Below are 26,538 nucleotides of genomic sequence, written 5' to 3'. Positions count from 1 at the left end.
TCCAATGAGAATTCTAGTTTATAGTATTTTTTTATAATATACCTTTATAACAAAACTGTTTAAAACTTGTTTCAGTTAGTACATTAGCAAAACAACGACTTTGTTTTCTTACCTTTTCTATGGACCTCGGAAGCCTTAATTGACATGGGAGACCATTGTTGTTGTTCTCGTAATAATACTGCAATAGAGACACTATGTCCACGAATGAATTCTGCGCTTCGTTAATCTGCAGACCTAATCAACACAACAAACAAATTATGTACACAACTAACAACATACAAAACACTTAACAAGTGTAAACAGTTACAGTTGCTGCTAATTTTCAATGCAGATTTTAAATCCTCGAGTTTTGTAGTATCAGTTTAACAAACTTTTTCAACATTTGGCCCACTTTCAGCACCTCAGCAATGATTTTCTGTGGTACTTAAAATGCCAAAAATAATGAAAACCTAATAATGACATAGGCTATTGCAGCTAAATTTCATAGCCAAAGCTTTCATAACAAATTTCCGGTAACTTTTTTTCCGAAAAACAAAAGCAAGGTCAAGATTTGAGAGAAATTGAAACTTTTCGTAATTGTTAAAAAAGTTCTTTCACAAAACTTTTCACAATCGTTAAAAAGGTTTCTCCAAAACTTTTTTCAGCGAAATTTTTCCAAATTCGGGTTTCCAAATTCAAAGGTATGTTAGGCATGTTAGAGCCGTATCAATTTAAATTCGATACTCAAGATGAAATTTTGTAACCTGCAAAATAACATATCTTCTAATTAAACAATATTTAATGAACCTAATTGAAGAGGTATTCAAATCGAATCTGTCATTGAAGACGCAAACGAGTTAACTTAGACATTGTAAAACTACTATGGGTGTAACTTTGCTTCAATAAGCTCAAACATCAAAACAACTCTATCTCATCACGCGACACACTCGCACAACTTATTTCAAAGACCCCAAATCTCGAAATAGTTACTGCTAGTTGTAACAGTTACTGCCATGTTTATAATATTGCATAAGGTTGAGCATCACAAAAAAAACGCAAGAATTTCTGAGTTCACAAGAGTCATGTATAGCAGAAAACTTGCAAATGTAGACATACTAATTGAACCTAATATTTGCAACAAAATCGTACAGAAAGTACTCAAGAGCTTTGATAGACAAGATCTCAGTCAAAGATCTAACGCATCAAAATTTGTAAGCAATAGTATCTTGGATAGAAGTCAAATGTTGCTTCCAAATATTAACCTTATCATTACGTCATAGTTCTACATGTAATGCTGAGATATTTTGGTTAGCAGTGATTGTCCACGAATAGATCTGCCACAGTCGATTGCGCCTATATCTATATAGGGAACAAACTTTTTCGAAAAAAAAGCCGGCCATTTGCAACAAAATTTATAGATATCTTTATAGATATCTTTGTAGACCCGTACTATAAAAAACCAAAGATAAAACTTACGATTAAGTTGATTTATAGTATTAAGTTGACGTTAAATGGTACGTTTGTCTCTGGCTTAATTTGTGCCCGGATTTCTGAAAATCTTGCACTTCTGCTTACTATTGCTCAAACTTTTTGGGGAAAAAATGGGAGAACTTCATGCCGTCCCCTTTTTTCCTTGTTCAGACAATTTGCATATTCGCTAAAGGCATCCCAGACTATCAGCTGTGCTATGTCTAAAATTCCTCAGCAAAAAATTCAAAATTTCTCTTTTGAAAAATGTTTCTGATGCACGTGAAACAAAATGATGAAATCACAAACCTTCTAAACAAGCCATTCAAACTTCATACAGCTAATTTCAAAGACAGATAAACTCATTTTCAGCGTTTCAAGCGACTCACTGACGGCGAACAAATGGCATAAGGCGATTAGTTCAATACAATAGTCGCTAAGAGCCTGACGGCGGCTATTAATAAAAGCAAACAAAAATTCTTTGCCGGAATCTTAATGAAAAACGCCAAATTGGTCGACAATTTAGAGGTCATCAATGGCATAAATTCATATCGAAAATCTATTCACATGCTTCTCAACCATCAATTAAAGATAACTGTAATAACAACAGAACGAACCTTGAGCAGTATTGATGATCTGGAAATGTTCCACTAAACTCTCCTCACTACAATCTTGGGTCGATCTCAAAGACAGAGCCATGGTTCCCGGTTGACTAGAGTGCCTCACAATGAAGTTTCCTGGCTGCCTATTTTGCAGATACTCAATGGCATCTTGGCGGGTTAAATTGGGCAAATACCACACTGTGTACGACTGCATAAGTCTGGAATAAAGGTTCTTCGGTTCCTGGATTACACTTGAAGATGATCCGGTTCCCGTGGAGTCTCTGTGATGATACTCGAACACAGGACAAGCGACAGATCTCTGCTCCGATTCGAAGACATCAGAATTAATGTTTCCTTTAACTGCTACACTTTCCATTATACTGTTATCCACAAAAACATCAGAGCTTCTTCGAGAGTAGGATAGCAAAAGCTGTTCTGGGGTGAAATTCTCAGATGGAACTACGTTTGATTTTGCTGAAATTGGGCACTGTCCGATAAAAGTTGCGATTTGATTTGTTTCTCCGGCAGTGAAAAGTGGGTGGTTTTGTGAATTAGTATCAAGGGGTGGTATACTTTGTCGAGTCGTATTTGGAAGCAAAAATACATCGCTTCCCGAGTCTCGGTTATAACTGTTCACACGGGAACTAGCTGCGGGTTTGCTTCTCGGCGAAACTCGGGGGCTTACTGACCTCGCTAACGGTAAAGGCCGTTCTGCTGCTGCTGCAGATTTGTTGTCAACTTTTTGTTGTCGAATTTGAGCGGTTGGGTTTTGATCGCTGTGCTGGTTTGGAGGCGTGAAATTTGAACGTCGTGGGATGATTTTAGGAATGACCGCTTGGTGGGGTGAATTTTGTTGTAATTGGGTTTGCTGGTGGGGGTTGCTGAATTGAAGAGGGTTTGAATTGGCGGTAGCGAATTGACTATTTGGATCGAATGCGTACGACGATAATGCATTGCTAGCTGCAGTTGTAGTTGGATTATTTCCGATGTTTCCTTTCTGCTAAAAAGGACAAATAAATATAGTTGGGGGAAAATTGCAGCAAAAATGCTGAGCGAAAGAAACTCATTATTAACAATAGATGGTATATCTGCTTGTTTGTATGTACTGATAATGAAATAGAATGAAACAAATTTACAAAACGCTTTTCATCAACTCGTTTCAAAGGAAGCAAAATTTGTCCGAAAAGAAAACCTTGGAAAATAGCGTGCTCCTTTTTTCCTGACGAATTAAAAATGCAGCTAACGATCTTCTCAAAGGTTTTATTCCTGTAAATTAAACCACAGAAAAGTCAATGCCGATTTTATTTTGTTCTTTTCATTTGTGTTGAATATTCAAATTTCAATCCTCTTGGAAGAATAAATTAAAAACTAAATTCTCATTTTTATTGTTTTCATTTTGAACGTAATGAAGCAAAAATCGATGAGTCAAAAAGCCACTCAAAAATGTCACACATTTTGAAACAACGATCCTCAAGGATAAAGTCACAATTTTTGCCTTAAAAAGGGGAAAAAAATTAACGCTTACCGCCCTTCAATAGGAAATAAAATGAGAATTTATTGTTCAAATGAAGCTGCAATAACAATCACAAATGATCGGCCATGATTATTATCAAAAGCAGTTTAAAATACTGGTAGATTAATAATATTATACAATGTATAATATAGTAATACAACACTGCATCATCTAAAACAAACTAATATTAAACGTTATATTTTAAATCAATCAACCTCACCTGAGTTTAAATACTAATGGCTTATATCGTTTCTGAACAAATTGTCTCATTTATGCAGAGTAAATATGCAAACATGAAATAAAATGCACCATCATAGCCCATCAATGCGAAGCTAGCTCTGACATCGCAATTGAGAGCAAATGAGAGGTAAAGAAAACAATCACTACTGACATTTAAGGCTTTACTATTTCAAATGACACTACAAAAGCCTAATTCTGACTAATGAAATATTGTTACACCTCCTGAACGATTATTGAGCAATATTTTAACTGATTGATAAAATCTCGTTATGTTCTCGATTTCATTTTTTTCAGTACCAATATGTCCTTGCAGCATAAACTTTCAATTTTTAAAGACTTCGAAATATAATATTTCGTTGATCCTTACAGACGTTCCAAGGATAGTTAAAATTCAAAAAGAATATATGCCCTACTTAAAAACTAGAAAAATTTCAAACTTTTTTCCTCGGTCAAAGCATGCTGCCTTTGCAAAAAAAGGAATCATTTCACAAGAGATCTTGCAGCTTGCAAAGAGCAGAAGTGACCTTGAGAGACAAATAATAACCGAAGAATACGAAAAAATGGTAGCTGCAAAAAAATTGATCTAACTCAATTTTCGTTTGGCAAAACATAAGGCCTTTGCCTTTGAGAAAGAAATGAAATGAAAACAGAGTTTGATGACCTCAACAAAGTTTGCCTGGTGGGCCTTTCAAAAGATACAGAATACAATTCACAGCAGCTATTCTCTTGAATGAGGCCATGCATACACTCCCATTGAAGCGCGGTAGAAGTAGCTAATAAAATATTTGACAGCATTATGGTGCAAAAGGTACACTCATGCAATTTTCAGTTTTTTTTGTGCAAAAAAGCGACAAAAACCTCGTCACGAATTAACGCTTTGCGTGAGTGATTTATGCGGTGAAAAATCGATATGCTAACTTCATACAGCAATGACAGAAAAAGCATGGATTTGGCCACTAGTATTCACGGATAAGTTGTCCTTCAGTTTGAGCATTTAATTCTTCAAAATTTTTCAATTAGCCTAAAACGTTATTGCTTGAATTGATTTAAACCTACTTCAGACCCAATTCAGAGACTCCATTTTTATGAGCCGTGATATGGGTATACGTAGAACTGTCGATTGTCTCCAACCCACAATAGCGTGTGACTCACTTCATATCGTTCTAAAGTTAACCCGCTGTTTACTATGGTGGATAATAGTTACCGCAACCATCTACAACAATGAATGCGTGTAAACATGGTGACATTTTTTAGTACATTTGCTCGATTTAATGTACAAATTGCACCGTTAAGAGTACACAAAAAACTTAAAACAAAGTATTCCAAGTTGAAGCTATACGGGTCCCTTAACGTATTGACTTTGACATCCAATCTACACAGCTTTCGAAAAAAAAAACAAAAAGTAGAGTCAGGTTTGAAACCATTATCGTCATATGAAAACCATATGCTAAAAAATTGCAACAAGCATACAAATTGCGTTGGCTGGCTTAAATGTAATGGGCAAGAACAATAAAAAAGCAGTACCCCGAAATCCAAAAAAAATCCGACGAAAACAAACAATTTATGACTTACTATATAAAAACTTAATTCATAGTCTAAACTTTTATTAAAAAAGTTTGAGAGATAAAAAGAAAACCATCAGATTTCAAATCTCTACGCACCACCATTCACACCATGAGTATACGTCTCCAAAACAGTTTCTGTGCATCGCTTACTTGGAGACTAGTGAGCTGAAAGGCTCTAAGAGAACTTAATGCCCTCTGGGCGCTACCTGTTTATCCCGTTTTTTAGGATGAAAAGTCAAATTTGTCAGATGAGAAATCGGTCATGCGAAAAATCGCGTTAAAATAAACACCAGAGGACTAATATAATTGCTACACACTTCGTTTGAGAGCAATTAATTAGATTTAGCTGCCTTAGTTTAACGTGAATTAATTTTTGTATACGTTTCAGGATCGTAGAAAATAGCAGTTTTATTCTGATAGGGCTTTCGAATGCTTCTTAAGGGGAGGTAAAATTATCAGCAGTTGGCTGATGGTTTTGATTTGAGTGTATGCGTGAAGCCTCAACAATTCCACAGAAAGTTAAACAAAAAATGGTCAAAAATTAAAAGGTAGTGTTCATCTTAAATTTCGAACTAAATTCAGAAGAAAATGCACAGCATTTAGATCAAAAATGTGAACTAGTACTTTCTTGATTTCTCTATTATGATTAATAGTTTTTAATTGAAGGCAGCGAAAAATTTACATATAAACTTACGTAACGTTAATTTTAAGGAAATAATCCACACAACAAGACTTAAATTGTCGGTAAAAAGTTTTCACAACGATTGAAAAATAGATCTACCCATGTAATTTTTTATCAGGACTATCTAATTTGTGAATAGCTTGAATGATCATAATCAACATAACATAACACTGCCTAAAAAACAGAGCATGTTTTTAGCTGATTTGACAGAGCATTCTACTGATTTGACCTCATTCGACTCTTTTGTCCAATGCCTAACTGGAAAACCAATTTCTAGACAAAAAATACAACAAAACTTTCTGTTTTTATATTGATGCATTTTATTTGAAACCAAAAACAGAGGAAAGCTTAGTGAGAGCAACTGGCGCAAGCCCCTGATAACTGTTTTTCTTGTACAAAAAACGAGGTCTAACTACTGACTCAATGGACGGTTCACGAAAATCAAAAGATGGACTTTTAAGGTAAAAGAGGTCCTATTGGATACATTCTCTAACTACCTGGGATATTCGACGTTTCTGCTTTTCGACGTTACCATTTTTTGTCGTTCAGAATAATTGAGAACTCTTTTACGGCCATGCAGGAAACAAGATGTTTCGCATCAAACAGTGGATAATAAGTCGATAACCTTTTATCTAACATAGACCGACCAACGTCAGACAAATTGCTCTCGAAAGACAGGCGGGGCAAATTAATGCAGGTGCCTAGATCATTTTTATATGGATGCAAAAGTCCGCCCAGGGCGTGAATTATATTTATGACCACCGGAATCCTTGCTGGAAGCCTTAACGTATCGGCTCTCAGGCCCTTGCAATATCCTATGCAACACAATCAGTTTTATTTTAGAAATAAACCTTCGGAGTGCAAGTTATTGCTATCAATAAAATGAAGAAAGCAAGCATGATAAAGTCACTTGAGAAGTCAAAGAATGTTCTAGAAAAGCTCAAAAACACGGTCAAGCAAAAATTTTGCGTAAAAAAGACCACACATTTACAATAATTACTTCCAACTTTGTTCGAGAGCGATTAATAAGAGTATTTAAGCAACAATTTTCGATATACTACTAAAATCGATTTACCATCACCATTTAATAACTTTTAAAAATCGAGCAGGCAATCATGCTGCCTCTCCCAGCAAACGTTTATCATCCATATTGGAAAACTTTTACAACTGCTCCAAATATCTGAACATGAATTTTTTTCTCGATATTACATCAAGGCTGACCAGGCATGTTTACTCAGAGTTTATTGTTCCATACTAAAATTAATATCAATTAAAAACAACATTTTTCATGTTTTCATAGCCATCAATTTAAGCCAACGCCGCTCGAAAATCTAGCAGAAATCACAAACGACCATTTATGGGCTATAAAGGCAAAGCAGCGCCTCTAAAAATAACGCACTCGTATCACTTCAGGTTGAAAACAAAGAACCGCCACAGAGCTTGTGGCAAATTTGAAAGCATAAAAAACAGCAATTAAGACAAAGCAAAATAAAATTTATTAATGAAAACTTACAAAAGATGCAGCAGCACTAACTAGCATTTGCTTTGAGTAAATTTGATAGTTTTTTCTTCGGATAACAACGAAGTCAAAACTTTTTTCGATAGCTCGATTAACAATACAAACAAATTGTTATTCGTATTTCACTGATATTATTTAATACGAATTATAACGAAAGTGGTTAATAGTTAATGAAGTTAACTAAAATGGTAATACAGAGGCCGCGTGAATATCCGAATATAAGTATAATTAAAAATTTTAGTAAATTAGTTAAAAAAATTAATTTTCACGACTTTCTAATATTAAATGAATATTGTATAAAGAGATAGATTTATACGTGTATCGTTTCAAAAACAGGCGTGTTTAAATCGTAACAAAACACACGACTATTATGAAACGATACAATAGATCGAATTGAGAAAATTCTTCACAAATCAAATTGGACTTTGAATTGAGCGATAGCCGCGCAAAATAATGACATTACTATTCGTGTGTATAAGCATTCAAAGTACATACAAAGTCTTCTTTTAGTCAAATTTCTTCTCAATATTCAGAATAACCGCAACTCTAGTAAAACAGCTTAGCTTTTCTGATAAGGTTAAACTACACTTAAAGCTTTAGTAATTATTACGCAATAATTTTTCATACAACCGAATTTGGACGTTTTTCACTATTTATTATTCACTTTTATCAATTTCAGTGAAATGTTAAGCTAATTTAGTCAATTGTGGTACACGAATAGGTAACAAGATAACACGGGAACTTTAAGTTAAAGTTATCTGATGAAATTATTTAAAGCGAATATTTTTTGTCTCTGAGAAAAATTATCAAAATTTGTTTTCACGCAACTATTGTCAAGTCGAAAGCATTGATAAATCGAGAAACGCGTGTTAAAAGCAAGTTTAAGTAAACTTGGTAGCAAAACTAGAATTGATATTGAACTAAGTTTAATTTTCTCAATGAAAGTCAAATTTGGTATCAAAATATCAAATAGCCGATTGTGCATTAAGTTAAGTCTTTCCCGTGAAACGAACTCTAGTATCTAGCACGTTAATGATAACTAATTGATATTTATCACACTAAGTTAAATTTAACTCAGTTACAATAATGAAGTTATTCTGACAATTTCGACCATAACTATCGTTTGTAAAGTACGTCCATTGACAAAAATTCAAGTTCATGATCCGAAATATGAGCTAAGTGTTTAAGAGGCCAGTCTCTATATTCTCATTCCTAAATTAGAACTCGTAATAAGTTTATAACTCGTAAAACGATAACTAGCAGTATCGGGTCGAGAAATCTGCAGTTTATTTCTTTCAGCTTTAAATTCGACTCTTTAGCCCGTGTTGTAAATGTACATTCCATTTAAGGAAGGTCAGAAAATAAGTTGAGCGACGCCAGTCAAATTTTCAGGTGGTCGCTTAAAACAAAGCAGCACTTTGTCTCAAAAACAGCAGCTGATTAATTGCTTTCAAGTTGATCTTCTCAGCAAGGCAAAATAAGAAAGCGTGATTTAATTTAGAGCTAAACAATCTAACCGACAAATTACACTCTGTTATCAATGCTCGACTATAATTTAACTTTTAATGTCAGTTCAAAGCCATTCATTAAAAAGTACAAAGCGCCAGAATTTGTGACGCTTTATGAAGAAACTCAGCAAGGACGTTCTGATATCAAATTTTAAAAAGGTGCGTTTACAAAAAAGCGAAGCCAACAATATTTTCTTTTTCTATTTAAAAAAACCTGAAAGGGCTAATAATCTCGACTTCTAAACCTTGACCTCCTTAGCAAAAAATACGAACACTCAAATTTGGTAAATTGTTAGATTGGACTCCTGGGTTATATCTTTCTTTCTGGTAGGAGGATAACCATCTATGATTGGGTATTAGAGTGATTGGAGAATAAGTACTGATATCATCAGCTACAAGGAAGCAAAAATTGTGCAGAGAAATTGAATAGAAATTCACAAAACGATAAGATAGAAAATCTGGCACAGTGAAAATAAGAGCGCAATAACAGCAGGCCAAGTAGCTGACGCGTCAATTTCCGTTAGTCGCATGCAAAATAGGGACCAATTCTGGATTTGTCTGATTCAGCATCAAAAACTGGCTTGAAGCATTTTGTATGCAATGTGGACAAAACCTGCAAACCTTTGCTCGCTGGATGCTCTGCTACGTACAGACTATAAATTCTTTTTTAAAAAAACGAGGAAAATTTTATTTCAGAATTTTGATCAAAAGAAAGAAAGAATTTATTTCGCTAATGCGAGGACAAATTACGGGGTCCTAAGACCTTCTGTTGCAAAATGCCCATATACACACAACGGTATTCAAACTCAGAAAGCAAAAACAAATTTCACTAACTCATTATGACTGACTAAATACGAGTTTTTCAATTTGTGACAGAAATCAGATATAATTTTAGTAGATTAAGATAAATTTAAAAAGAAAATTAAGATCTAAAGAATTAACATAATGCTATATACTAGTTCTCCGTATGCAGTTTTTCTATAATATACCAGTTAGAAACGTTAACTAGAAAAAAAAAACAAAGTAACCAATGTCTAAGAAAGAGGAGATTCAAAGCTGGCAGATTTTGATGTTTATATGATCAGTTGAGATAGTCAGACATCCAAGCCACTCCAAGATTGTCGCTAGAGCGATACTTTAAAGCATGCTTTCCCACAAACTAGGACTATACTTTTTAAATACAATTGAGTTGCTATGGAATTCGGGGGTCAATCTTTGGCTTCAACAAGTTCGTTAAAATCTCGTAGAAAATTTGTACATGACAGGGTTCAAAATTCACAAAAACGCAGTAAACTTTGATAAAACACAAGCGTCTGTTATTGGCCCGCTCTCGTTTCTTAATTAATGATAGTCCTCCTGAAGCGCAAAACGAATGACGCGTGAGCCTAAATATCGATACCGGTACCAAAGAGCTTCGGAATGACTTGAACGACATCACAATTGTATGCAAGCAAAAAAGTTAGTAGCTGAGTCTTCAAACTGGGTATTCAGCTGCTTTTATAGTCACGAATTGAAATATATATTTTTAAATCTGAACAAAAGCCTGAGCTAATCGATAGTCTGAAACAATGGGAAAGTGACATTGATTCTTGGCTTAGATTTATGGATCCGGTTGAACATAACGAACTAAGTCAGTCAGTTTTGTTCAATTGCCTCTCAATCGTAATGGCTGTGAAGCAACTTCTTTGTAACTAAAAGCGTTACGTGTAGCTGACTAATCAGCATGCTGTATTAGTGAATGGGTCGACAAATAGTTTTCAGTAAATCCAATTTTCAGGCCAAATTTCTTCAGAATCAATCTGAAAACAGATATCTGTAAATCATCAGCGATGAAATCGACTTCTATTGAATTCTTAACCCCTTTGACTTAATGCTTATGAACTGTTTAAAGTTGAGAAAAATTCATGACAAAAAGAGCAACAACTTGCGCATCTAAGATTTGTTTTCCTACTCTGCCCGTTTATGTGCAGTGTTTTAAAATGAGCAGTGTTTTTGCATGTCTAATGAGCACCTTATAAATTTTTCCAACATGACTGAGCTTTGCTGTCTAGAGATGATATTGTATTCGGACAAATTTGCCTGAAACTGCCCCATTGTGTAAACATTTTTTGGAAACAGTAGTCTCATTGATGAAGTATATATATGAACTGATAAAGGAAGTCTTTTAAACATAGAATAATCTTTACTTCCCGGTTTTACTACGATCAACGATACGCGAGTTTTTCAAAAATCATACGAGTTGAAGAACCTTTACAAACAAATTCGCACAAAAAACACTTCATGGGGAAAGCAAATAGGTATAATAGTTCTCCTACAGTAACACAGCCACTAGCTGTTGCAACTTCATCATAATGAACTACTCAACTGGTCAAGAATCAAGGAAATAATTAACAGCGCTCAGAAAGCAGTCAAAATATTTCACGCACTAAGTTTTGAAGCATAAATTGTTTGAACTAACGGTGACAAATGTTGTACCAAACTCCGCGTCAATATTAAACTCTCCGACTGGACCCTGATGCTGGACTTGGTGACTACTTGTCACCACATATGAGGATGACATTCTGTGCCCAGACCGACCTCCGGGTCCCATTTCGCCTCGGGTACGACCCATGGCACCGGCTGAGCACTCTGGATCACTGGAGTAATAGTCGGAGGCGCCGTCAAAACTTAGCCCAGTTGGCGAGTAGACACTTCGATGGTCATCAGAACCTAAAAGTCGCGAAACCAAAATAATACTTCAAAGTAATTAACTACCCATCTAATCATTAAGTTATTATTGTAAGAATAACCATTATTGTACGCAAGCGAACGTTCGAAAAACTTCAGACACAAATAACGCCAATAACCTGTAATTACAGTACATCAGCTTACTTAATTTAGATCCGTTTGAACGGCATTTCATGGATGTTTTTATTTTAGGTTAGCTTTGATCTTCGCGGTGTCTAGCACTTTTCGAACGTTCGTATGCTTTGAGACATTATTACTCGTTCTAAAAATTGCAATATTCGACAAAGCCATTCTAGAAAATAGGATTTAAAATACAAGGAAATTAACGGCACGGCCACTATTTTGCAGACAGTTATTCATTATTCACTCCCCCTTTTAAATTAATCACGCTGGGGTTGTAGCTTTTTTCCCTTTTGAACGCTTTTATGTTTTTTTTTCTTCACAGTATAGAATAGAGCAGACCTTTTGATAACAACCGCAAATTTAAATCTATCAAAAACAACTCAAATGTTCCATAACTCAGATACGAGACTTGTGAATTTAAATCAGGCTAACAATTTTAACTTTTGATTTGAGTAGTCAAGCGCACCAAAGATACAAACTACAAAATTCCAATTTCTTGCGCAGTACAGTCAGCCTAATAACGTTTTGCGCCCCGTAAGATATTTCATTTATTTTTCAACGGTGGTTTTTTTTATCTGTTTCAGTAGCCCTGAATCACAAAACTGAGGAAGCAGATCAACACCCCCCCCCCCCCAAGGACCTATGATTTGATTATGATGATGACGTAGACATATTATGGCCATCAAGCTGTGTTGGTCTGTATGTGTGAGTTTATGGGGGGTTGCTTAATTACAATACGTACTCATGATGTCAACTGCTTCGTCTGCAGAGCCACAACTCAACTCATATGCAACACTGTCCGGTCTAAAATCACAAAATTCGTCACCGAACATTGAAGGAACATTTAACATACTATTTAGTTTACATTTATTTCTAACAAATACGTATGACCTTGATGTCGTTATTCCCATCGAAAGAACTTAATTCACTTCTCAATCAAGTTTACTAGACATTTGTAAGCGTTTACAAAAACCAGTTAAGCCTAAACGAGCAACCATAATCTTGAGACAAAAATGGTCGTCCATAATTTGGCGCCTTCTTTTTGAGACCAATGACTTTGCAGTTACTCTTTCTGATAAAACTCTACTAAAACTCTTAAGCTAACCACAATTTTCTTAACTATCACTGGGGTAAACTTTCACACTTCAAAAACTTCACGCTCACGATGTACTACGGCAAATCTGAAAATTTACAGGGTTATAAAATCTCAAAAACTCCGATCAACTTTTTTGAAGTAAACTCACATTGTGGCAACGGAGCTAATACTGGCTGCACTGGTGTCAAAACTGGCACTTCTAAGTAACAAATCGTCCCGAACATGCTGATCTGGGTGACTGTAACAGCTATGTCTATTAGATCCAGCAGCAACTGCTCCACACGTACAAGGTGGTCGATTTGCAACTCCGGTTGTATTTGTACTGATATCCGGGTCCACGTTAGAGCCACCCGATGCCGGTTCTGGAAGTCGCTGGCTATGGAAAATAGCCGAGTTCTGGGACTCAGAATCTAGGTCCGGAATCAACGGATGTGATCGCAGGAACGTTCCGCTGTCTCTATTGCCCTCACGGAACATTTCCAAATTTCCGGCGTAAGTTCGGAACATATTCTAAGCACATATTGCCTTCTACTACAAACTACTGTTTAGAAAATTGAATGCTCAAAAATTAAATATGATATTAAATACTAAAATAATCCAAAAAACCATAAATGGATAGAATTGTAACAAAATCTCAACTCATTGACCGCTTATTGCTGCATAGTTTTAAGTTTTAATACAAACTCTCAATATAAACAGGCCTCTCAAAGAAAAAATAAAACATGCGTAAAGCTCGATGAGTGAACTTTGGCAAGAAACGCATAGAAAACTTTCGGCAGAGTTAATAGTTTGCTTGTAATCAAAATTCTCTTTTGAAAATTTTAATTTTGAAGCTAGCAAAATTCAATGAATAGAGTAGAGTGGTAACAATTCAGTTTGCAATTATACTGCGTTGTTTCTTTAATGATTGAAAGGTAGTCGCCTTACCTGAAAGTACAAAGATTGAGATACATGTGAGTCCTCAATGGTAGTTGGCGGAGTACTATCGCTTGATGTACCAACGCTATTGCCTCTGTCAGTAGCACCGCCGCCAGCTGGCTCTTCCGTGACTGGCAGCGGATCAACCGATTGCTGTACTGGAACGGAGGAGTCAGGTTCCAAAACATTGTTTACAGAGTTACATGAGCGAGATCTGTCAGATTCTGTCTTTTCGGTCGCCTTTTCAGTGTCCGTGTGCTGCTCTTTATCCGTCGCAGACATTTTGCAGAGGTTAAACCCATGGAATAATTAATAACAGTTACAACGCGTACTAATCTTAAACAATTCAACTTCACGTAAATACCATTAAAACACCTCGTGGATCTACTCTGATCTTCTGCCCCACCCCAATTATAATTTGTTATTACATAGGTCGTTTTAAAAAGAAATAATAGCAAATGGCTGCGTTACGATCTAAGTGTTATTTCCAAATATAAACTGAACAGCAAAAGTAAGTTAACGCCCCCTATTTTCACGAAGTAAAAATTCGATTTTTGAGGCAATATTACACTAACCTAAAATCAAATTTTGACAACACTTTTTGCGCCATTGTCCCCATACACTAGTCCTCTTGTCTATCTATGAAACTCAGATAAAATGTCACGTTCACTTAACCACAAAACCCAATTCAAAGTCGATGAACTCCATCCAAGTTTTACAGAAATAAGAACGTTGTCGCATGATCTGATGCGTTGAGGATTGTTCATCTATGGCTTGGATTGCACTTGTGTTAAGCAATAGAGAGAATAGATAAGGATAAATTGTGATCTTGTGTCAACTTTCTTTTTACTGTTAAACTTAGATGCAGTTCATTGGGATTGAAACTATACATTGGGATTTCTGGTAAAAGACTTTTGCGTTCTATCTGAATTTCATAGGTAGACGAGAGGACTAGTGGGGTAGAAATTGTTTTAAATTTGATTTTGACTAGGAGTAATATTGCCTCAACAATTGAATTTTTACTTCGTGAAAACAGAAAGTGGTAACAGACTTTTACCGTTCAGTATAGTAAAAAATTGAGACAATAAACTATTGGATTAGTCAATTTATAATCTTTCATTGGTAAATTGAAGCACCCTATGAGCATCGGAGTCGTTAACACAAATGTAATTCAACAGACGAAAAGTAATTCCAAATTTGCTTATTAGGTCAGGTTCTCTGGTCGACAAGCGTTGCCTCAGGGACCAGCTCAATCGTGCCAATCCACATCTCAAATAATTATTTGGAGGTCAGTCCAAAGTCTGTATAGTCTTGTTTGAAGATGTTTAGACTGGGGCTGGACGTAACATCTTCTGCCATATTGTTCCAGTCTTCAGCCGTTCGAACACTGAAGCCGGTCCGTCTGCTTTCGATTCTTGCTTTTTTCGACATCACCGTCTGGTTTCCTCTGAGATTCTGGCGTTCGGCTCAGAGATATTAAAATGAATGAGGTCTCGTTATCGTGCCCTTCCAGTACACCGCGATTTGAAGAAAAAAATTGGAATCAATTGACTGCAATTATTGAAACACTTATTTGCCAATAACTGAAGAAAATTTTATTATCCCATGAAGATGCCAACACTGGATTAATACAGCATCGCAAGTTTGAGTTAATTGTCTTTATACAAAACCTTTGACCCAAATTATTTTAAAAACTTTCCCGCTGATATAAAGGTGAATTCTCAACGACGAAACAAAAACATTACAGGACATAGCCATCCAAAGAAAATACTTAACTAGTGACCTTACAATTAAAATTTCAACATCAATCTGAGACAGTCAAAAAAGAAACTGACCCTATATGCGCAAAAATGAGCAAAAAAACACTATTAGAAAATTTCTTTTCGAAGATTTAGTTTTTGGAAGACTTGAAGACTTTGAAAATCTTCTTTCAAGTTTTTGGGAATACCCAAAAATATCTACAATTTTTGAAAAATTAGACTATGCGTTATAAGAATCAGAACAAATCAGTGCTAAAGAATGACTGATGAAGCAAAAAAAGGGAAACACTGAAAATTGGCCAAAAACAGACCACTTGAAAAGCAGTGGCGCCAAAATTAAGAAAACCTAACTACAATCCAAAACCGTTAACCACAGCATATCATATCAGAACGTTGTAACATACTTTTCATCAGTTCTAATGGCTGAAAAAGGGACAACAGTACTACAAATGACGCAAGATTCGCACAATATCACTTAAACCTTAAAAAATGGTATCTCAGTGAAGGAAAACGCTAACCAAAGGTTGGAACCAAGTTTATTTTTCGAAAGCAGGTGCCAGTCTTTAAAACAATTGCTGTGAACTCAAAGCAACCGATAAAATCTATTATTAAAGATAAAAAAGTAATAATTACAACAAATACCAATAGAACTCAACGATGCGGTAAAAGTTTTGAAAACGAAAAGCTTATATTGTTGTTGTTGGGAATTTACGACTGCTTGTCGAGGGGTCGTTCTGACCCTTGAGTCTTGCTTTTAGAGAATTGTCCGTAAATTTCTGCATCGGTGACAATCGCAACACAGTTGCCACGTGCAGATATTTTGAGTGTTGAACGATTTATTAACAAACTTCCACATCAAGTTTAGTATTCAGTTTTACAGTCCTCGCGGTTCCATAAAATTTAATTCATTGTCGATTCGGTTTGCTAGTCTACAATTTTTGAAAACGAACTCATTTCGCACCTTTTCGAGCCTTACTTTTCAGAGCGTGTACAATTCTGTGGATCTTCCTCGAAATTTGTTTATTTCAGGTATTTCGATATCGTCTCTTCCTTATTGAGTAAGCTTCGAGAGAGTGAGTAGATCGTTCATCTGCATGTACATTGGTAATGGCAAGATGTTCAAAAGCCTCAGTTGATTCTCGTAGGGCTCATTTCGTCCTGTTATCCACTTCACTGCTTTCCACTGGAGTTCTTCAAGATTGCCTAGATCAAATTTTGAGGGCGTGGTACAGTTGATTCCGTATAACAAGACTGGCAGAACCAGCGATTTGTATAATCCCAGTTTTATGAAGGGTTTTACGGCAAAGGCGACGTTCCTCCTTATCAAGTAAAGGACTCTGTTTGCTTTATTGGGTCTAGCATTTATATGAGCCGGCCAAGTTAGTTTCATACTGACGTCTATACCAAGGTCTTTGACTGCTTGCAGAGTTCAAATTTTGATTTAAGAGTTCAAAATCCTTTTCCGGCCCTCTTATGTTTAGTATTGCAAACTTGTCGACTGCAAGTTCCATTTTGTTTGTCGCTACCGAGTTTTGTACTGCATTTATGTCCTCCTGGAATTCGGTGTCACTGTATCCTATTGAGAGAATCTTCAGGTCATCGGCAAACAGGTATAGATCGCTAAATCTTAGGACATCTGGGAGGTCGTTGATGAGTATACAGAACAGATGGGGTCCAAGAAGAGATCCTTGGGGACGCCACTTGTGATTTCAAGAATCCTGGAGCTTGTGTTATCAGCTCTGACGAATTTTCTTCTATTGTGGAGATAGTCAACCAAAACTTCGAGGAAGCATCCGCCCACACCAATTTGACCTACTTTGATGAGTAATTCTTTATGCGGTACTTTGTCGAAAGCTTTGGAGAAGTCAGAGTAGAAGGTAACTATTTTGTCACTTGTGTTCTTGTCCATTGCCTGGTAAATCTTTTGCAGGAAGGAAAACGTATTTGTAGTTACAGATCTACCTCGAAAAAAACCATGCTGATGCTTGCTCAAGTGTTTTTCAAAGTGTTCATATATATGTCAATGAAAAAACAGCTAGAAACTGAAACAATGAACTCGATTAAATTAGGCATTCTCTGCCACCAATGGGAGCTGTCATTGAAAAGACTAAGAGATAAGACAACAAACAGCAATAACAGCTAGTAAAACCTCAGAAACTCAAGAAAATTTCTTGAAAAGAAAGAAAGTCAAAGAAAAAATTATTTTGGACTGAAACTATTAAACCGAATAAAACAATTTATGCTAGCTACCTATGAGACATGTCCCTAAGGAGATTGAAGAATGAGATCTCAAAAATTTCAAATTACAGCAAAAATTCTCCCAAAACTTTGCAAAATGAAGGAGCGTCAAAAACTCGGAAACAACCAGTCATAAACTCAAACACTTAATTAGGTTGATCAATGATATAAGGTGATAGGACAACAGAGATTACAATCGAAATAAGGAGAAATCCATTAATAACACTCAAAGGAAGAGAAACTGAAAACAGCAGTCAAATTGCTGCAGCGAAAATTCGCTTTCAAAAACCTAAAATTTGTTCAAATAAAAAATTTTTAATTTCACTTTAAAGGCACCTGGAAAAAATCACGGTTCAAAATCACTCACTTTTTTGCTCCTTTTACTTCCCCAACGTGATTAAAACCACCGCTCTAATTTGACTTCTCACTGACGAACAAAACCGAAAAAAGCGTGGAAAGATCTTTAAAAAAGCGGCACACCAATACAATCCAAATACTTTACATTGTAAAAAACCGAGGGAAGGCAAATAATATCCAAAGATATCGCTTTGCAGCTACTAATAATAGCGTTTTTTATGCTTAAAAACGAAACATTTTTTGAACGAAAATGAGCTTAAGAGCCCAGTCAGAGCAATAAATGATTGTTACTATATAATTCATAGTTTTTCTATGGCATTGGTTGCAGTTTTTCAATTTCTGAGCAGCATTACATTACATGACGGCTATTAGTCACAGAATGTTGCAACATAACATAGCAATAGCTTTCTGCTTGTGGATAAGTGACGTGAAGGATGACGTCTTTAGGTTGTAGTCAGTTAACAGGACTTCCTCTATTGAGATTTGGTCATTGGCGTAGAGCAAACGACGCAAAGATCCACTATAGACTTTTTGAAATATTTTAATCAGTCTTCTTCTAAGCAGTTTCGAGTCTATCGTTCTTACACCCGACCGCATTTTCAATCACAAACACATTTTTGATAATTCCTATTAGCATCCATCCAAGAGGAAATCTACGTCTTCGATTACTCATGTTCGTCCGCAACAATCTTTTATGTTGAGATCTTCAGCAGACTAGCATATTACTGTCCCTAAAGCTTGCCAGACGCATACAAGTAGCAGGAATCCATTATAAAAGGCGACTACGACCAGCGAGTGACGATCTGTGGTTCAACTGAATATATTGTACAAGGTTACTGTTCTTACCCAAAAGTTTCCATCGCTTCTACAAAATCTTTTTGACTACCTCCGAGTTTTACAAAAATGCTTATTTTTTTTCCTTTTTTTCTTGATATATAGAATACTTTTTGTCTTCTTGGAGATCCATGAGATTTTCTAACGCCAATTATTCAATTTATTTCAGGCATTTTTAATTGATCTTTAGTTGTTACTTTTTAGTAGTCAGCGTAACCATAAGTAAGACTATGATCTATTGATTCAGATGTTATAACACTTTCTTTCCACTGCTTAGAAAACATGCCTTCAGTGAGACGATATAAAAATTGAAAGTAATGAGACATTGAGAGTGATGGATAGCTGTTTCAAAATCAAGTTACATAATTCCATCAAGCCTTCTATACTTTCAAGGCCTTCGAGCCATCAGGCCTTCTATACTCCTTTTAGTTATTTCTTCATTTAACTCAATGATTTTAGACAATGTTGTTTGATCATTCTTTTTCATTTACCGTTGCATTGAACCAGCCTCTTAATGTTTACGAGATGTTTCCTTTGCAACTCAAGGAGGCCAATTTGCTCAATGCGTTGTCCCCTTTTGCAAAACTTTTATTAAGAGTTGAGTGAAATCTTCGATACATCTGACTGAGAAGCTTGTCAACATTACTTTAGCGATACACTTGAAACGTTTTTTCGATGACTATCTCAATTAACTTTTTCCAATCAATTTTTTTCGAGCAATTTCTGTCCTTCTAATGATTGCTACTTCATCGACAATGAAAAAGAACGTTGTCTAAAATGGTGATCTCAGCAGTTAGAATAGCCTATTTTATATTGTTAGCTCAAACTTTTGACAATGATAGACTCTATCCAGAGCTGATGTTCATTAACCAAAATACGTCAAGTTGTTTGATATTACGTTTTAATAGATAGATGAAGTTCATGCAAGACCGGAAATGGTTTTCCTTGTCGGAGCAAGCTGCACCACTAAACTGAAGAACAGTTGTGGACAAAAGACGAGGAAACGACTAGAGACGATTTCATACTCCAAACCTTGACTCTCAGTTAACCCAAACACGGAAAATCCTACAAAAACTGTACAGTATTTGTTTAAAAACAAATTTTTCCTCAAGAATAGAAACAAACTAATCATCTGGTACGACGTTTTCAATAACAGCATTATTGAACACAGAAGCGACGGCTGCTCTATCATAAAACCTCAACGCCCCGCACCCCAACCAGCTGGTAGGAACCCTAAAGAAACTTAACATCAACAATCGCATCATCGCAATTATCTATTCCCAATCTGTCCTCTAAGCTGCTTGAAACGGGCATTCTAGTCCCTAAGTGTCTTAAGAACTTAATCCCCCGAAATAAGAAGAACTATTTAAACTTGCTAGCAGAATCTGCAAAAGTGCACCCGGATTCCATCCTCGAGAGCTGCTTTGTTTCTTGTGTACATAGTGGGAATCTACGCCGTCTGATAAAGAAGAAAGGACCGAAGAAACCAAAGAAAAAGACAAACAGAAACAGAAGGACAGGATAAAGAAAAGAAAGCTTCAACAATCATTGGTGAGTACCCTCTTTTACTTCCTACCTTTTCTTTTCGTGAATCAGGAGGCTCTTCAAAGTATCGGAATTGTATCAGAACAAGGTAGTAGTAGTAGGAGGAAGCCCCTCCTAGAAATTTTTTTTCGTGAATCCGGATGCTCCTCGGATTATCGCAATCGCATTAGATAAATCAAACGTACGAAGCTTTTTCTTTCCCTCTTTCTACCTCTATCTTTTTTGTTTCGTGACTCCGGATGCTCCTCGGGTTATCGGAACTGCATCCGAAACTGATAGTTGTAGAATTTTATTCCCATCACTAAAGCTATCTATTCGTGAATCTGGAGGCTCACAGGAGTATCGGAATCGCATTGGATTAACAAACCTAAAAGTTTTTCTCTTCTCTTTCTTCGTCTACCGTTGTTTGCACTTCGTGAATCCGGAGGCTCCTCGGAGAATCAGAATTGCATCAGAAACTGATAGTTGCAGAATTTTATTCCCACCACTAAAGCTATCTGTTCGTGAATCCGGAGGCTACCCAGAGTATCGGAATCGTAAAAGTGAAAATGAACCGTGTCCGTAGTAAACGCAACTGCAAAAATCTGCAAAAGTCCCATCAGCAACGACGAAGCTGTCTTCCACTGTGTCTTCTGCGGTGACTCAATGCATCTCACACCCAGCTGCACTGGAATGCGCAAAAAGGCTATATATGGCATCCAAGAAATAAGCCAGAATGTTCTCCTTGTGTTCGATCAAATCGCAAGTACCAGAAAAAGGGCAGATATTGAAGCAATCAACCGGTGTGTAGAAGAAGTCAACCAAGAAATGGCCCAAATCAAAACTGAAGTTAAGGCAAAACCATCACCAGAGCCAACAACGGCCCATATCCCTGCTTGCGTAAACCCGTAAAAACCAGTCGATACCCAAACAACAAACAAACAACGGAGTCAAAGAGAACTATGACGGCATCCGCTTCCATGGCATCCCTGAATCTAAAGCAGGAAGTGGAAGAGAACAATTTGACGAAGACGTAGAACAAGTGAAGCGAATATTTATCTTCCTAGCAGTCGAAAACTGCCCAATTGACGATGTCAAAGGTATTGGAACATACGATCAAAAGATAATCCGAACAATTCTGGTGAATTTCAGCAACGAACACCAAGCACGGAAAAATCTCCTTTCTGCACATAAAATGGTAATCTACGAGAAAAGAGTCTACATCTCCAGGGAACTCAACCCCGAAGAAGAACAGACTGAAAACGAAATTCTCCAACTCCGCAGGAGCATACTGGACTCCGGGGTCAAACCCAGAAAACTACGCATCCGACACCTGAGGCTACAACAGAGAATTGACAACAAATGGGTCTTTACAGACAACAAAAAAGTTTCGAAACAGAAAGATTCGTCACTCGAGTTCGATTCAATAGAAAACACAAAGCCAAAAATCAAAACGCTAATCTTCAACGTTAGAAGCCTCCTCGACTTCAACAGATGACTAGCCTTCGCAAATGAAATTGACAAAGTGAGATTTGACTTCCTTTGCCTCACCGAAACCTGGCTGAACGATGAAATGCGGGATGAAGCCCCCTTCCTCCGCGGATACGAAATCCATGGGAGGGACAGACCATCGTGCAACCACAAAAAAAACATGGAGGGGTACTCATTGCAATCAATGATCTGCCACAAAAAAGTGTAAAGATCTGGTCAGAGCTGAAAGAAAAAGACAGTGAACTCGCCGCAGTAGAAATACCTACAAAACCAAAACCAACAATACTTTGCTGCATAATTAACCCACCGAAAAACTGTCCAAACTGGGCCGTCAAAACTATCTCGAAGCCTTTCTAAACGAACTAAAGAGAACAGCAGCAGAACAAGAATCCATGATTGTCATCACTGGTGTTCTAAACCGTGAGACAGCTGATTGGGAGAGCATGACGTCCAAGGACAAGTACGATAAAAATGTGGGCCGCAATCTGGACGAAATGGATTACAACAAACCCTACCACATGGAGACCAACCACCCTTAGACGTATTGGTCACGCAGTCACTCGAAAGCATCGATATCGCCAAATAGATACAAAACTTGAAGTAGGGTATTCTGTTAACTAAAAATCATGCTCCGATCACGGATCATTCCAAATCACCATATCGACAAACATATCAACCAAGCCAACGTCTCCCAAAATCCAACATGCGCATCCAAAAACCGACTGATAAAAAATGAGCACTTACATTGTTGAACATCCATTCACGGCATACTGTTATAGCAACACTGATGAACTAGTGACGCAATGGTACAATTGGCTCCAAGAGATCATCAAAAACCACATCCCTCGTGTTACCCATCACCGAGCCTAACTTCTACCTGGATAACCCCTCCCACCTCCCACCAAATCGAAACGTTGAACACCAAGAAAATGAAATATGAACGAAAACCGAATCTATCTCTCCTCTTGAAAAGGAAAAGGAAAGAAAAAGACATCAGAGACCGGATGTTAAATAACCAAATTGCATACGAAGAAAAACTATTCCGGAGGCTCCTCGGAGTATCAGAATTGCATCAGAAACTGATAGTTGCAGAATTTTATTCCCACCACTAAAGCTATCTGTTCGTGAATCCGGAGGCTACCCAGAGTATCGGAATCGTAAAAGTGAAAATGAACCGTGTCCGTAGTAAACGCAACTGCAAAAATCTGCAAAAGTCCCATCAGCAACCACGAAGCTGTCTTCCACTGTGTCTTCTGCGGTGACTCAATGCATCTCACACCCAGCTGCACTGGAATGCGCAAAAAGGCTATATATGGCATCCAAGAAATAAGCCAGAATGTTCTCCTTGTGTTCGATCAAATCGCAAGTACCAGAAAAAGGGCAGATATTGAAGCAATCAACCGGTGTGTAGAAGAAGTCAACCAAGAAATGGCCCAAATCAAAACTGAAGTTAAGGCAAAACCATCACCAGAGCCAACAACGGCCCATATCCCTGCTTGGGTAAACCCGCAAAACCAGTCGATACCCAAACAACAAACAAACAACGGAGTCAAAGAGAACTATGACGGCATCCGCTTCCATGGCATCCCTGAATCTAAAGCAGGAAGCGGAAGAGAACAAATTGACGAAGACGTAGAACAAGTGAAGCGAATATTTATCTTCCTAGCAGTCGAAAACTGCCCAATTGACGATGTCAAAAGTATTGGAACATACGACCAAAAGAAAATCCGAACAATTCTGGTGAATTTCAGCAACGAACACCAAGCACGGAAAAATCTCCTTTCTGCACATAAAATGGTAATCTACGAGAAAAGAGTCTACATCTCCAGGGAACTCAACCCCGAAGAAGAACAGACTGAAAACGAAATTCTCCAACTCCGCAGGAGCATACTGGACTCCGGGGTCAAACCCAGAAAACTACGCATCCGACACCTGAGGCTACAACAGAGAATTGACAACAAATGGGTCTTTACAGACAACAAAAAAGTTTCGAAACAGAAAGATTCGTCACTCGAGTTCGATTCAATAGAAAACACAAAGCCAAAAATCAAAACGCTAATCTTCAACGTTAGAAGCCTCCTCGACTTCAACAGATGACTAGCCTTCGCAAATGAAATTGACAAAGTGAGATTTGACTTCCTTTGCCTCACCGAAACCTGGCTGAACGATGAAATGCGGGATGAAGCCCCCTTCCTCCGCGGATACGAAATCCATGGGAGGGACAGACCATCGTGCAACCACAAAAAAACATGGAGGGGTACTCATTGCAATCAATGATCTGCCACAAAAAAGTGTAAAGATCTGGTCAGAGCTGAAAGAAAAAGACAGTGAACTCGCCGCAGTAGAAATACCTACAAAATCAAAACCAACAATACTTTGCTGCATAATTAACCCACCGAAAAACTGTCCAAACTGGGCCGTCAAAACTATCTCGAAGCCTTTCTAAACGAACTAAAGAGAACAGCAGCAGAACAAGAATCCATGATTGTCATCACTGGTGTTCTAAACCGTGAGACAGCTGATTGGGAGAGCATGACGTCCAAGGACAAGTACGATAAAAATGTGGGCCGCAATCTGGACGAAATGGATTACAACAAACCCTACCACATGGAGACCAACCACCCTTAGACGTATTGGTCACGCAGTCACTCGAAAGCATCGAAATCACCAAATAGATACAAAACTTGAAGTAGGGTATTCTGTTAACTAAAAATCATGCTCCGATCACGGATCATTCCAAATCACCATATCGACAGACATATCAACCAAGCCAACGTCTCCCAAAATCCAACATGCGCATCCAAAAACCGACTGATAAAAAATGAACACTTACATTGTTGAACATCCATTCACGGCATACTGTTATAGCAACACTGATGAACTAGTGACGCAATGGTACAATTGGCTCCAAGAGATCATCAAAAACCACATCCCTCGTGTTACCCATCACCGAGCCTAACTTCTACCTGGATAACCCCTCCCACCTCCCACCAAATCGAAACGTTGAACACCAAGAAAATGAAATATGAACGAAAACCGAATCTATCTCTCCTCTTGAAAAGGAAAAGGAAAGAAAAAGACATCAGAGACCGGATGTTAAATAACCAAATTGCATACGAAGAAAAACTATTCAAAGGAAAACGTATGTCCAACTTGCAAAAATACCTCAAATCTCTCCACAAGACAAAACAATTCCCCGACGAAATGTACTACACCATCACTGCAAAAGGACAATCCCAGAAACAAAAGCATATACCAACACCGAGAAGTGAAATTTGTTCAACAACTTCTTCTCCGATGTCTTCATCGACAAAGGGCAAATACGGCAAGAACAAACATACCCAAAATCAAAGCTCAATTATTTTACCATCTCCGAAAATGAAATCGAAGAACTCTTACGTGACCTCCAGATAAACAAAGCATGTGGACCAGATGAAATTGGTAACATCATTTTAAAGAACACTCCAGCGTTAGCGAAATCACTTAAACTAGTCTTCCAGACCAGCCCAATCAAAGAAAATGTTCCCGCTATCTGGAAGATCTCCGGGATCACACCAATATATAAAGAAAACAACCGCGCTGACATATCACAATACCGTCCAATCAGCTTACTCAAAATCGGGTCCAATGACTTTTAGAGGATTTTCTTCGCCAGGATGTACCCCCTGGTCGAACATCAACTCGGAGACGAACAATGCGGCTTTCGACAGGCACGATCAGTAGATCAGCAACTAGTGGTTTTTCTAGATGAGATTTTCAAACGCATGGACAACAAAGAATGCGAAGAAATCCTCGCTCTATATATCGACTTCGTCAAAGCTTCCGATAAGGTTACCCACCAAAAACTCATATCCAAGCTGGGAGACATGGGAATTAGTGTAAAATTGCTAAAGGTGCTCGCAAGCTACCTGAAAAACAGACACCAAAGGGTTAAAATTGAAGTCTGAAACGTCGAAAGTCACCAGTGGAGTAGCACGGGGCTCAATCCTGGGGCCTTTAATTATCATCGTGTACATCAACATCATACCCAACTGCGTATAAAGAACACCGACATCTGAATACGCTGAAGACTTCAAGGTTTTAACATCATGTCTCCAGAATGCTGATCAAGCAACCAAATCCATTCAACAATGGGGCAACGAAAACGATATGGTCCTTAACCTGAATAAGAGCAAAACCTTGTCAATAAGTGGTGAAACCCCGACCACTGAAGAAAATCAAAGTCTCGAAATCGTGAGAAATCAAAAAGACCTTGCGGTAATCACGACTTCAAACTTATCTTGGGCTCAAAAATGGCAAAAACGAGTTGGCAAGATCTTGAGATAATTCTCTGCACTAAAGAGATACCTTTCACCAATCGCGAAGCTGCCAACCAAGCTATATGCTTTTATTGGT

At 37.3% G+C, this 26,538-nt stretch overlaps 1 protein-coding gene across 1 annotated transcript in view; it reads right to left on the bottom strand.

Annotated features, from left to right (window-relative positions):
* The window catches only part of LOC142348181 (uncharacterized), a 67,009-nt gene extending 52,694 nt beyond the window's left edge, over positions 1-14,315 (bottom strand). Inside the window, 6 exon segments of the mRNA XM_075399423.1 lie at positions 113-234; positions 2,064-3,048; positions 11,534-11,784; positions 12,668-12,729; positions 13,170-13,531; positions 13,949-14,315. Of these exon segments, the coding sequence (XP_075255538.1) occupies positions 113-234; positions 2,064-3,048; positions 11,534-11,784; positions 12,668-12,729; positions 13,170-13,531; positions 13,949-14,221 (2,055 nt within the window). The 5' untranslated portion in view covers positions 14,222-14,315.
* Positions 14,316-26,538: the final 12,223 nt, after the last annotated feature.

The sequence above is a fragment of the Convolutriloba macropyga genome, chromosome 10 (genome assembly GCF_964194025.1).
Source record: "Convolutriloba macropyga chromosome 10, txConMacr16.3, whole genome shotgun sequence".
Classification (NCBI taxonomy): Eukaryota; Metazoa; Xenacoelomorpha; order Acoela; family Convolutidae; genus Convolutriloba; species Convolutriloba macropyga.
The sequence above is the reverse complement of the archived record's forward strand: the minus strand, read 5'-3'. Positions and strand labels throughout refer to the sequence as shown.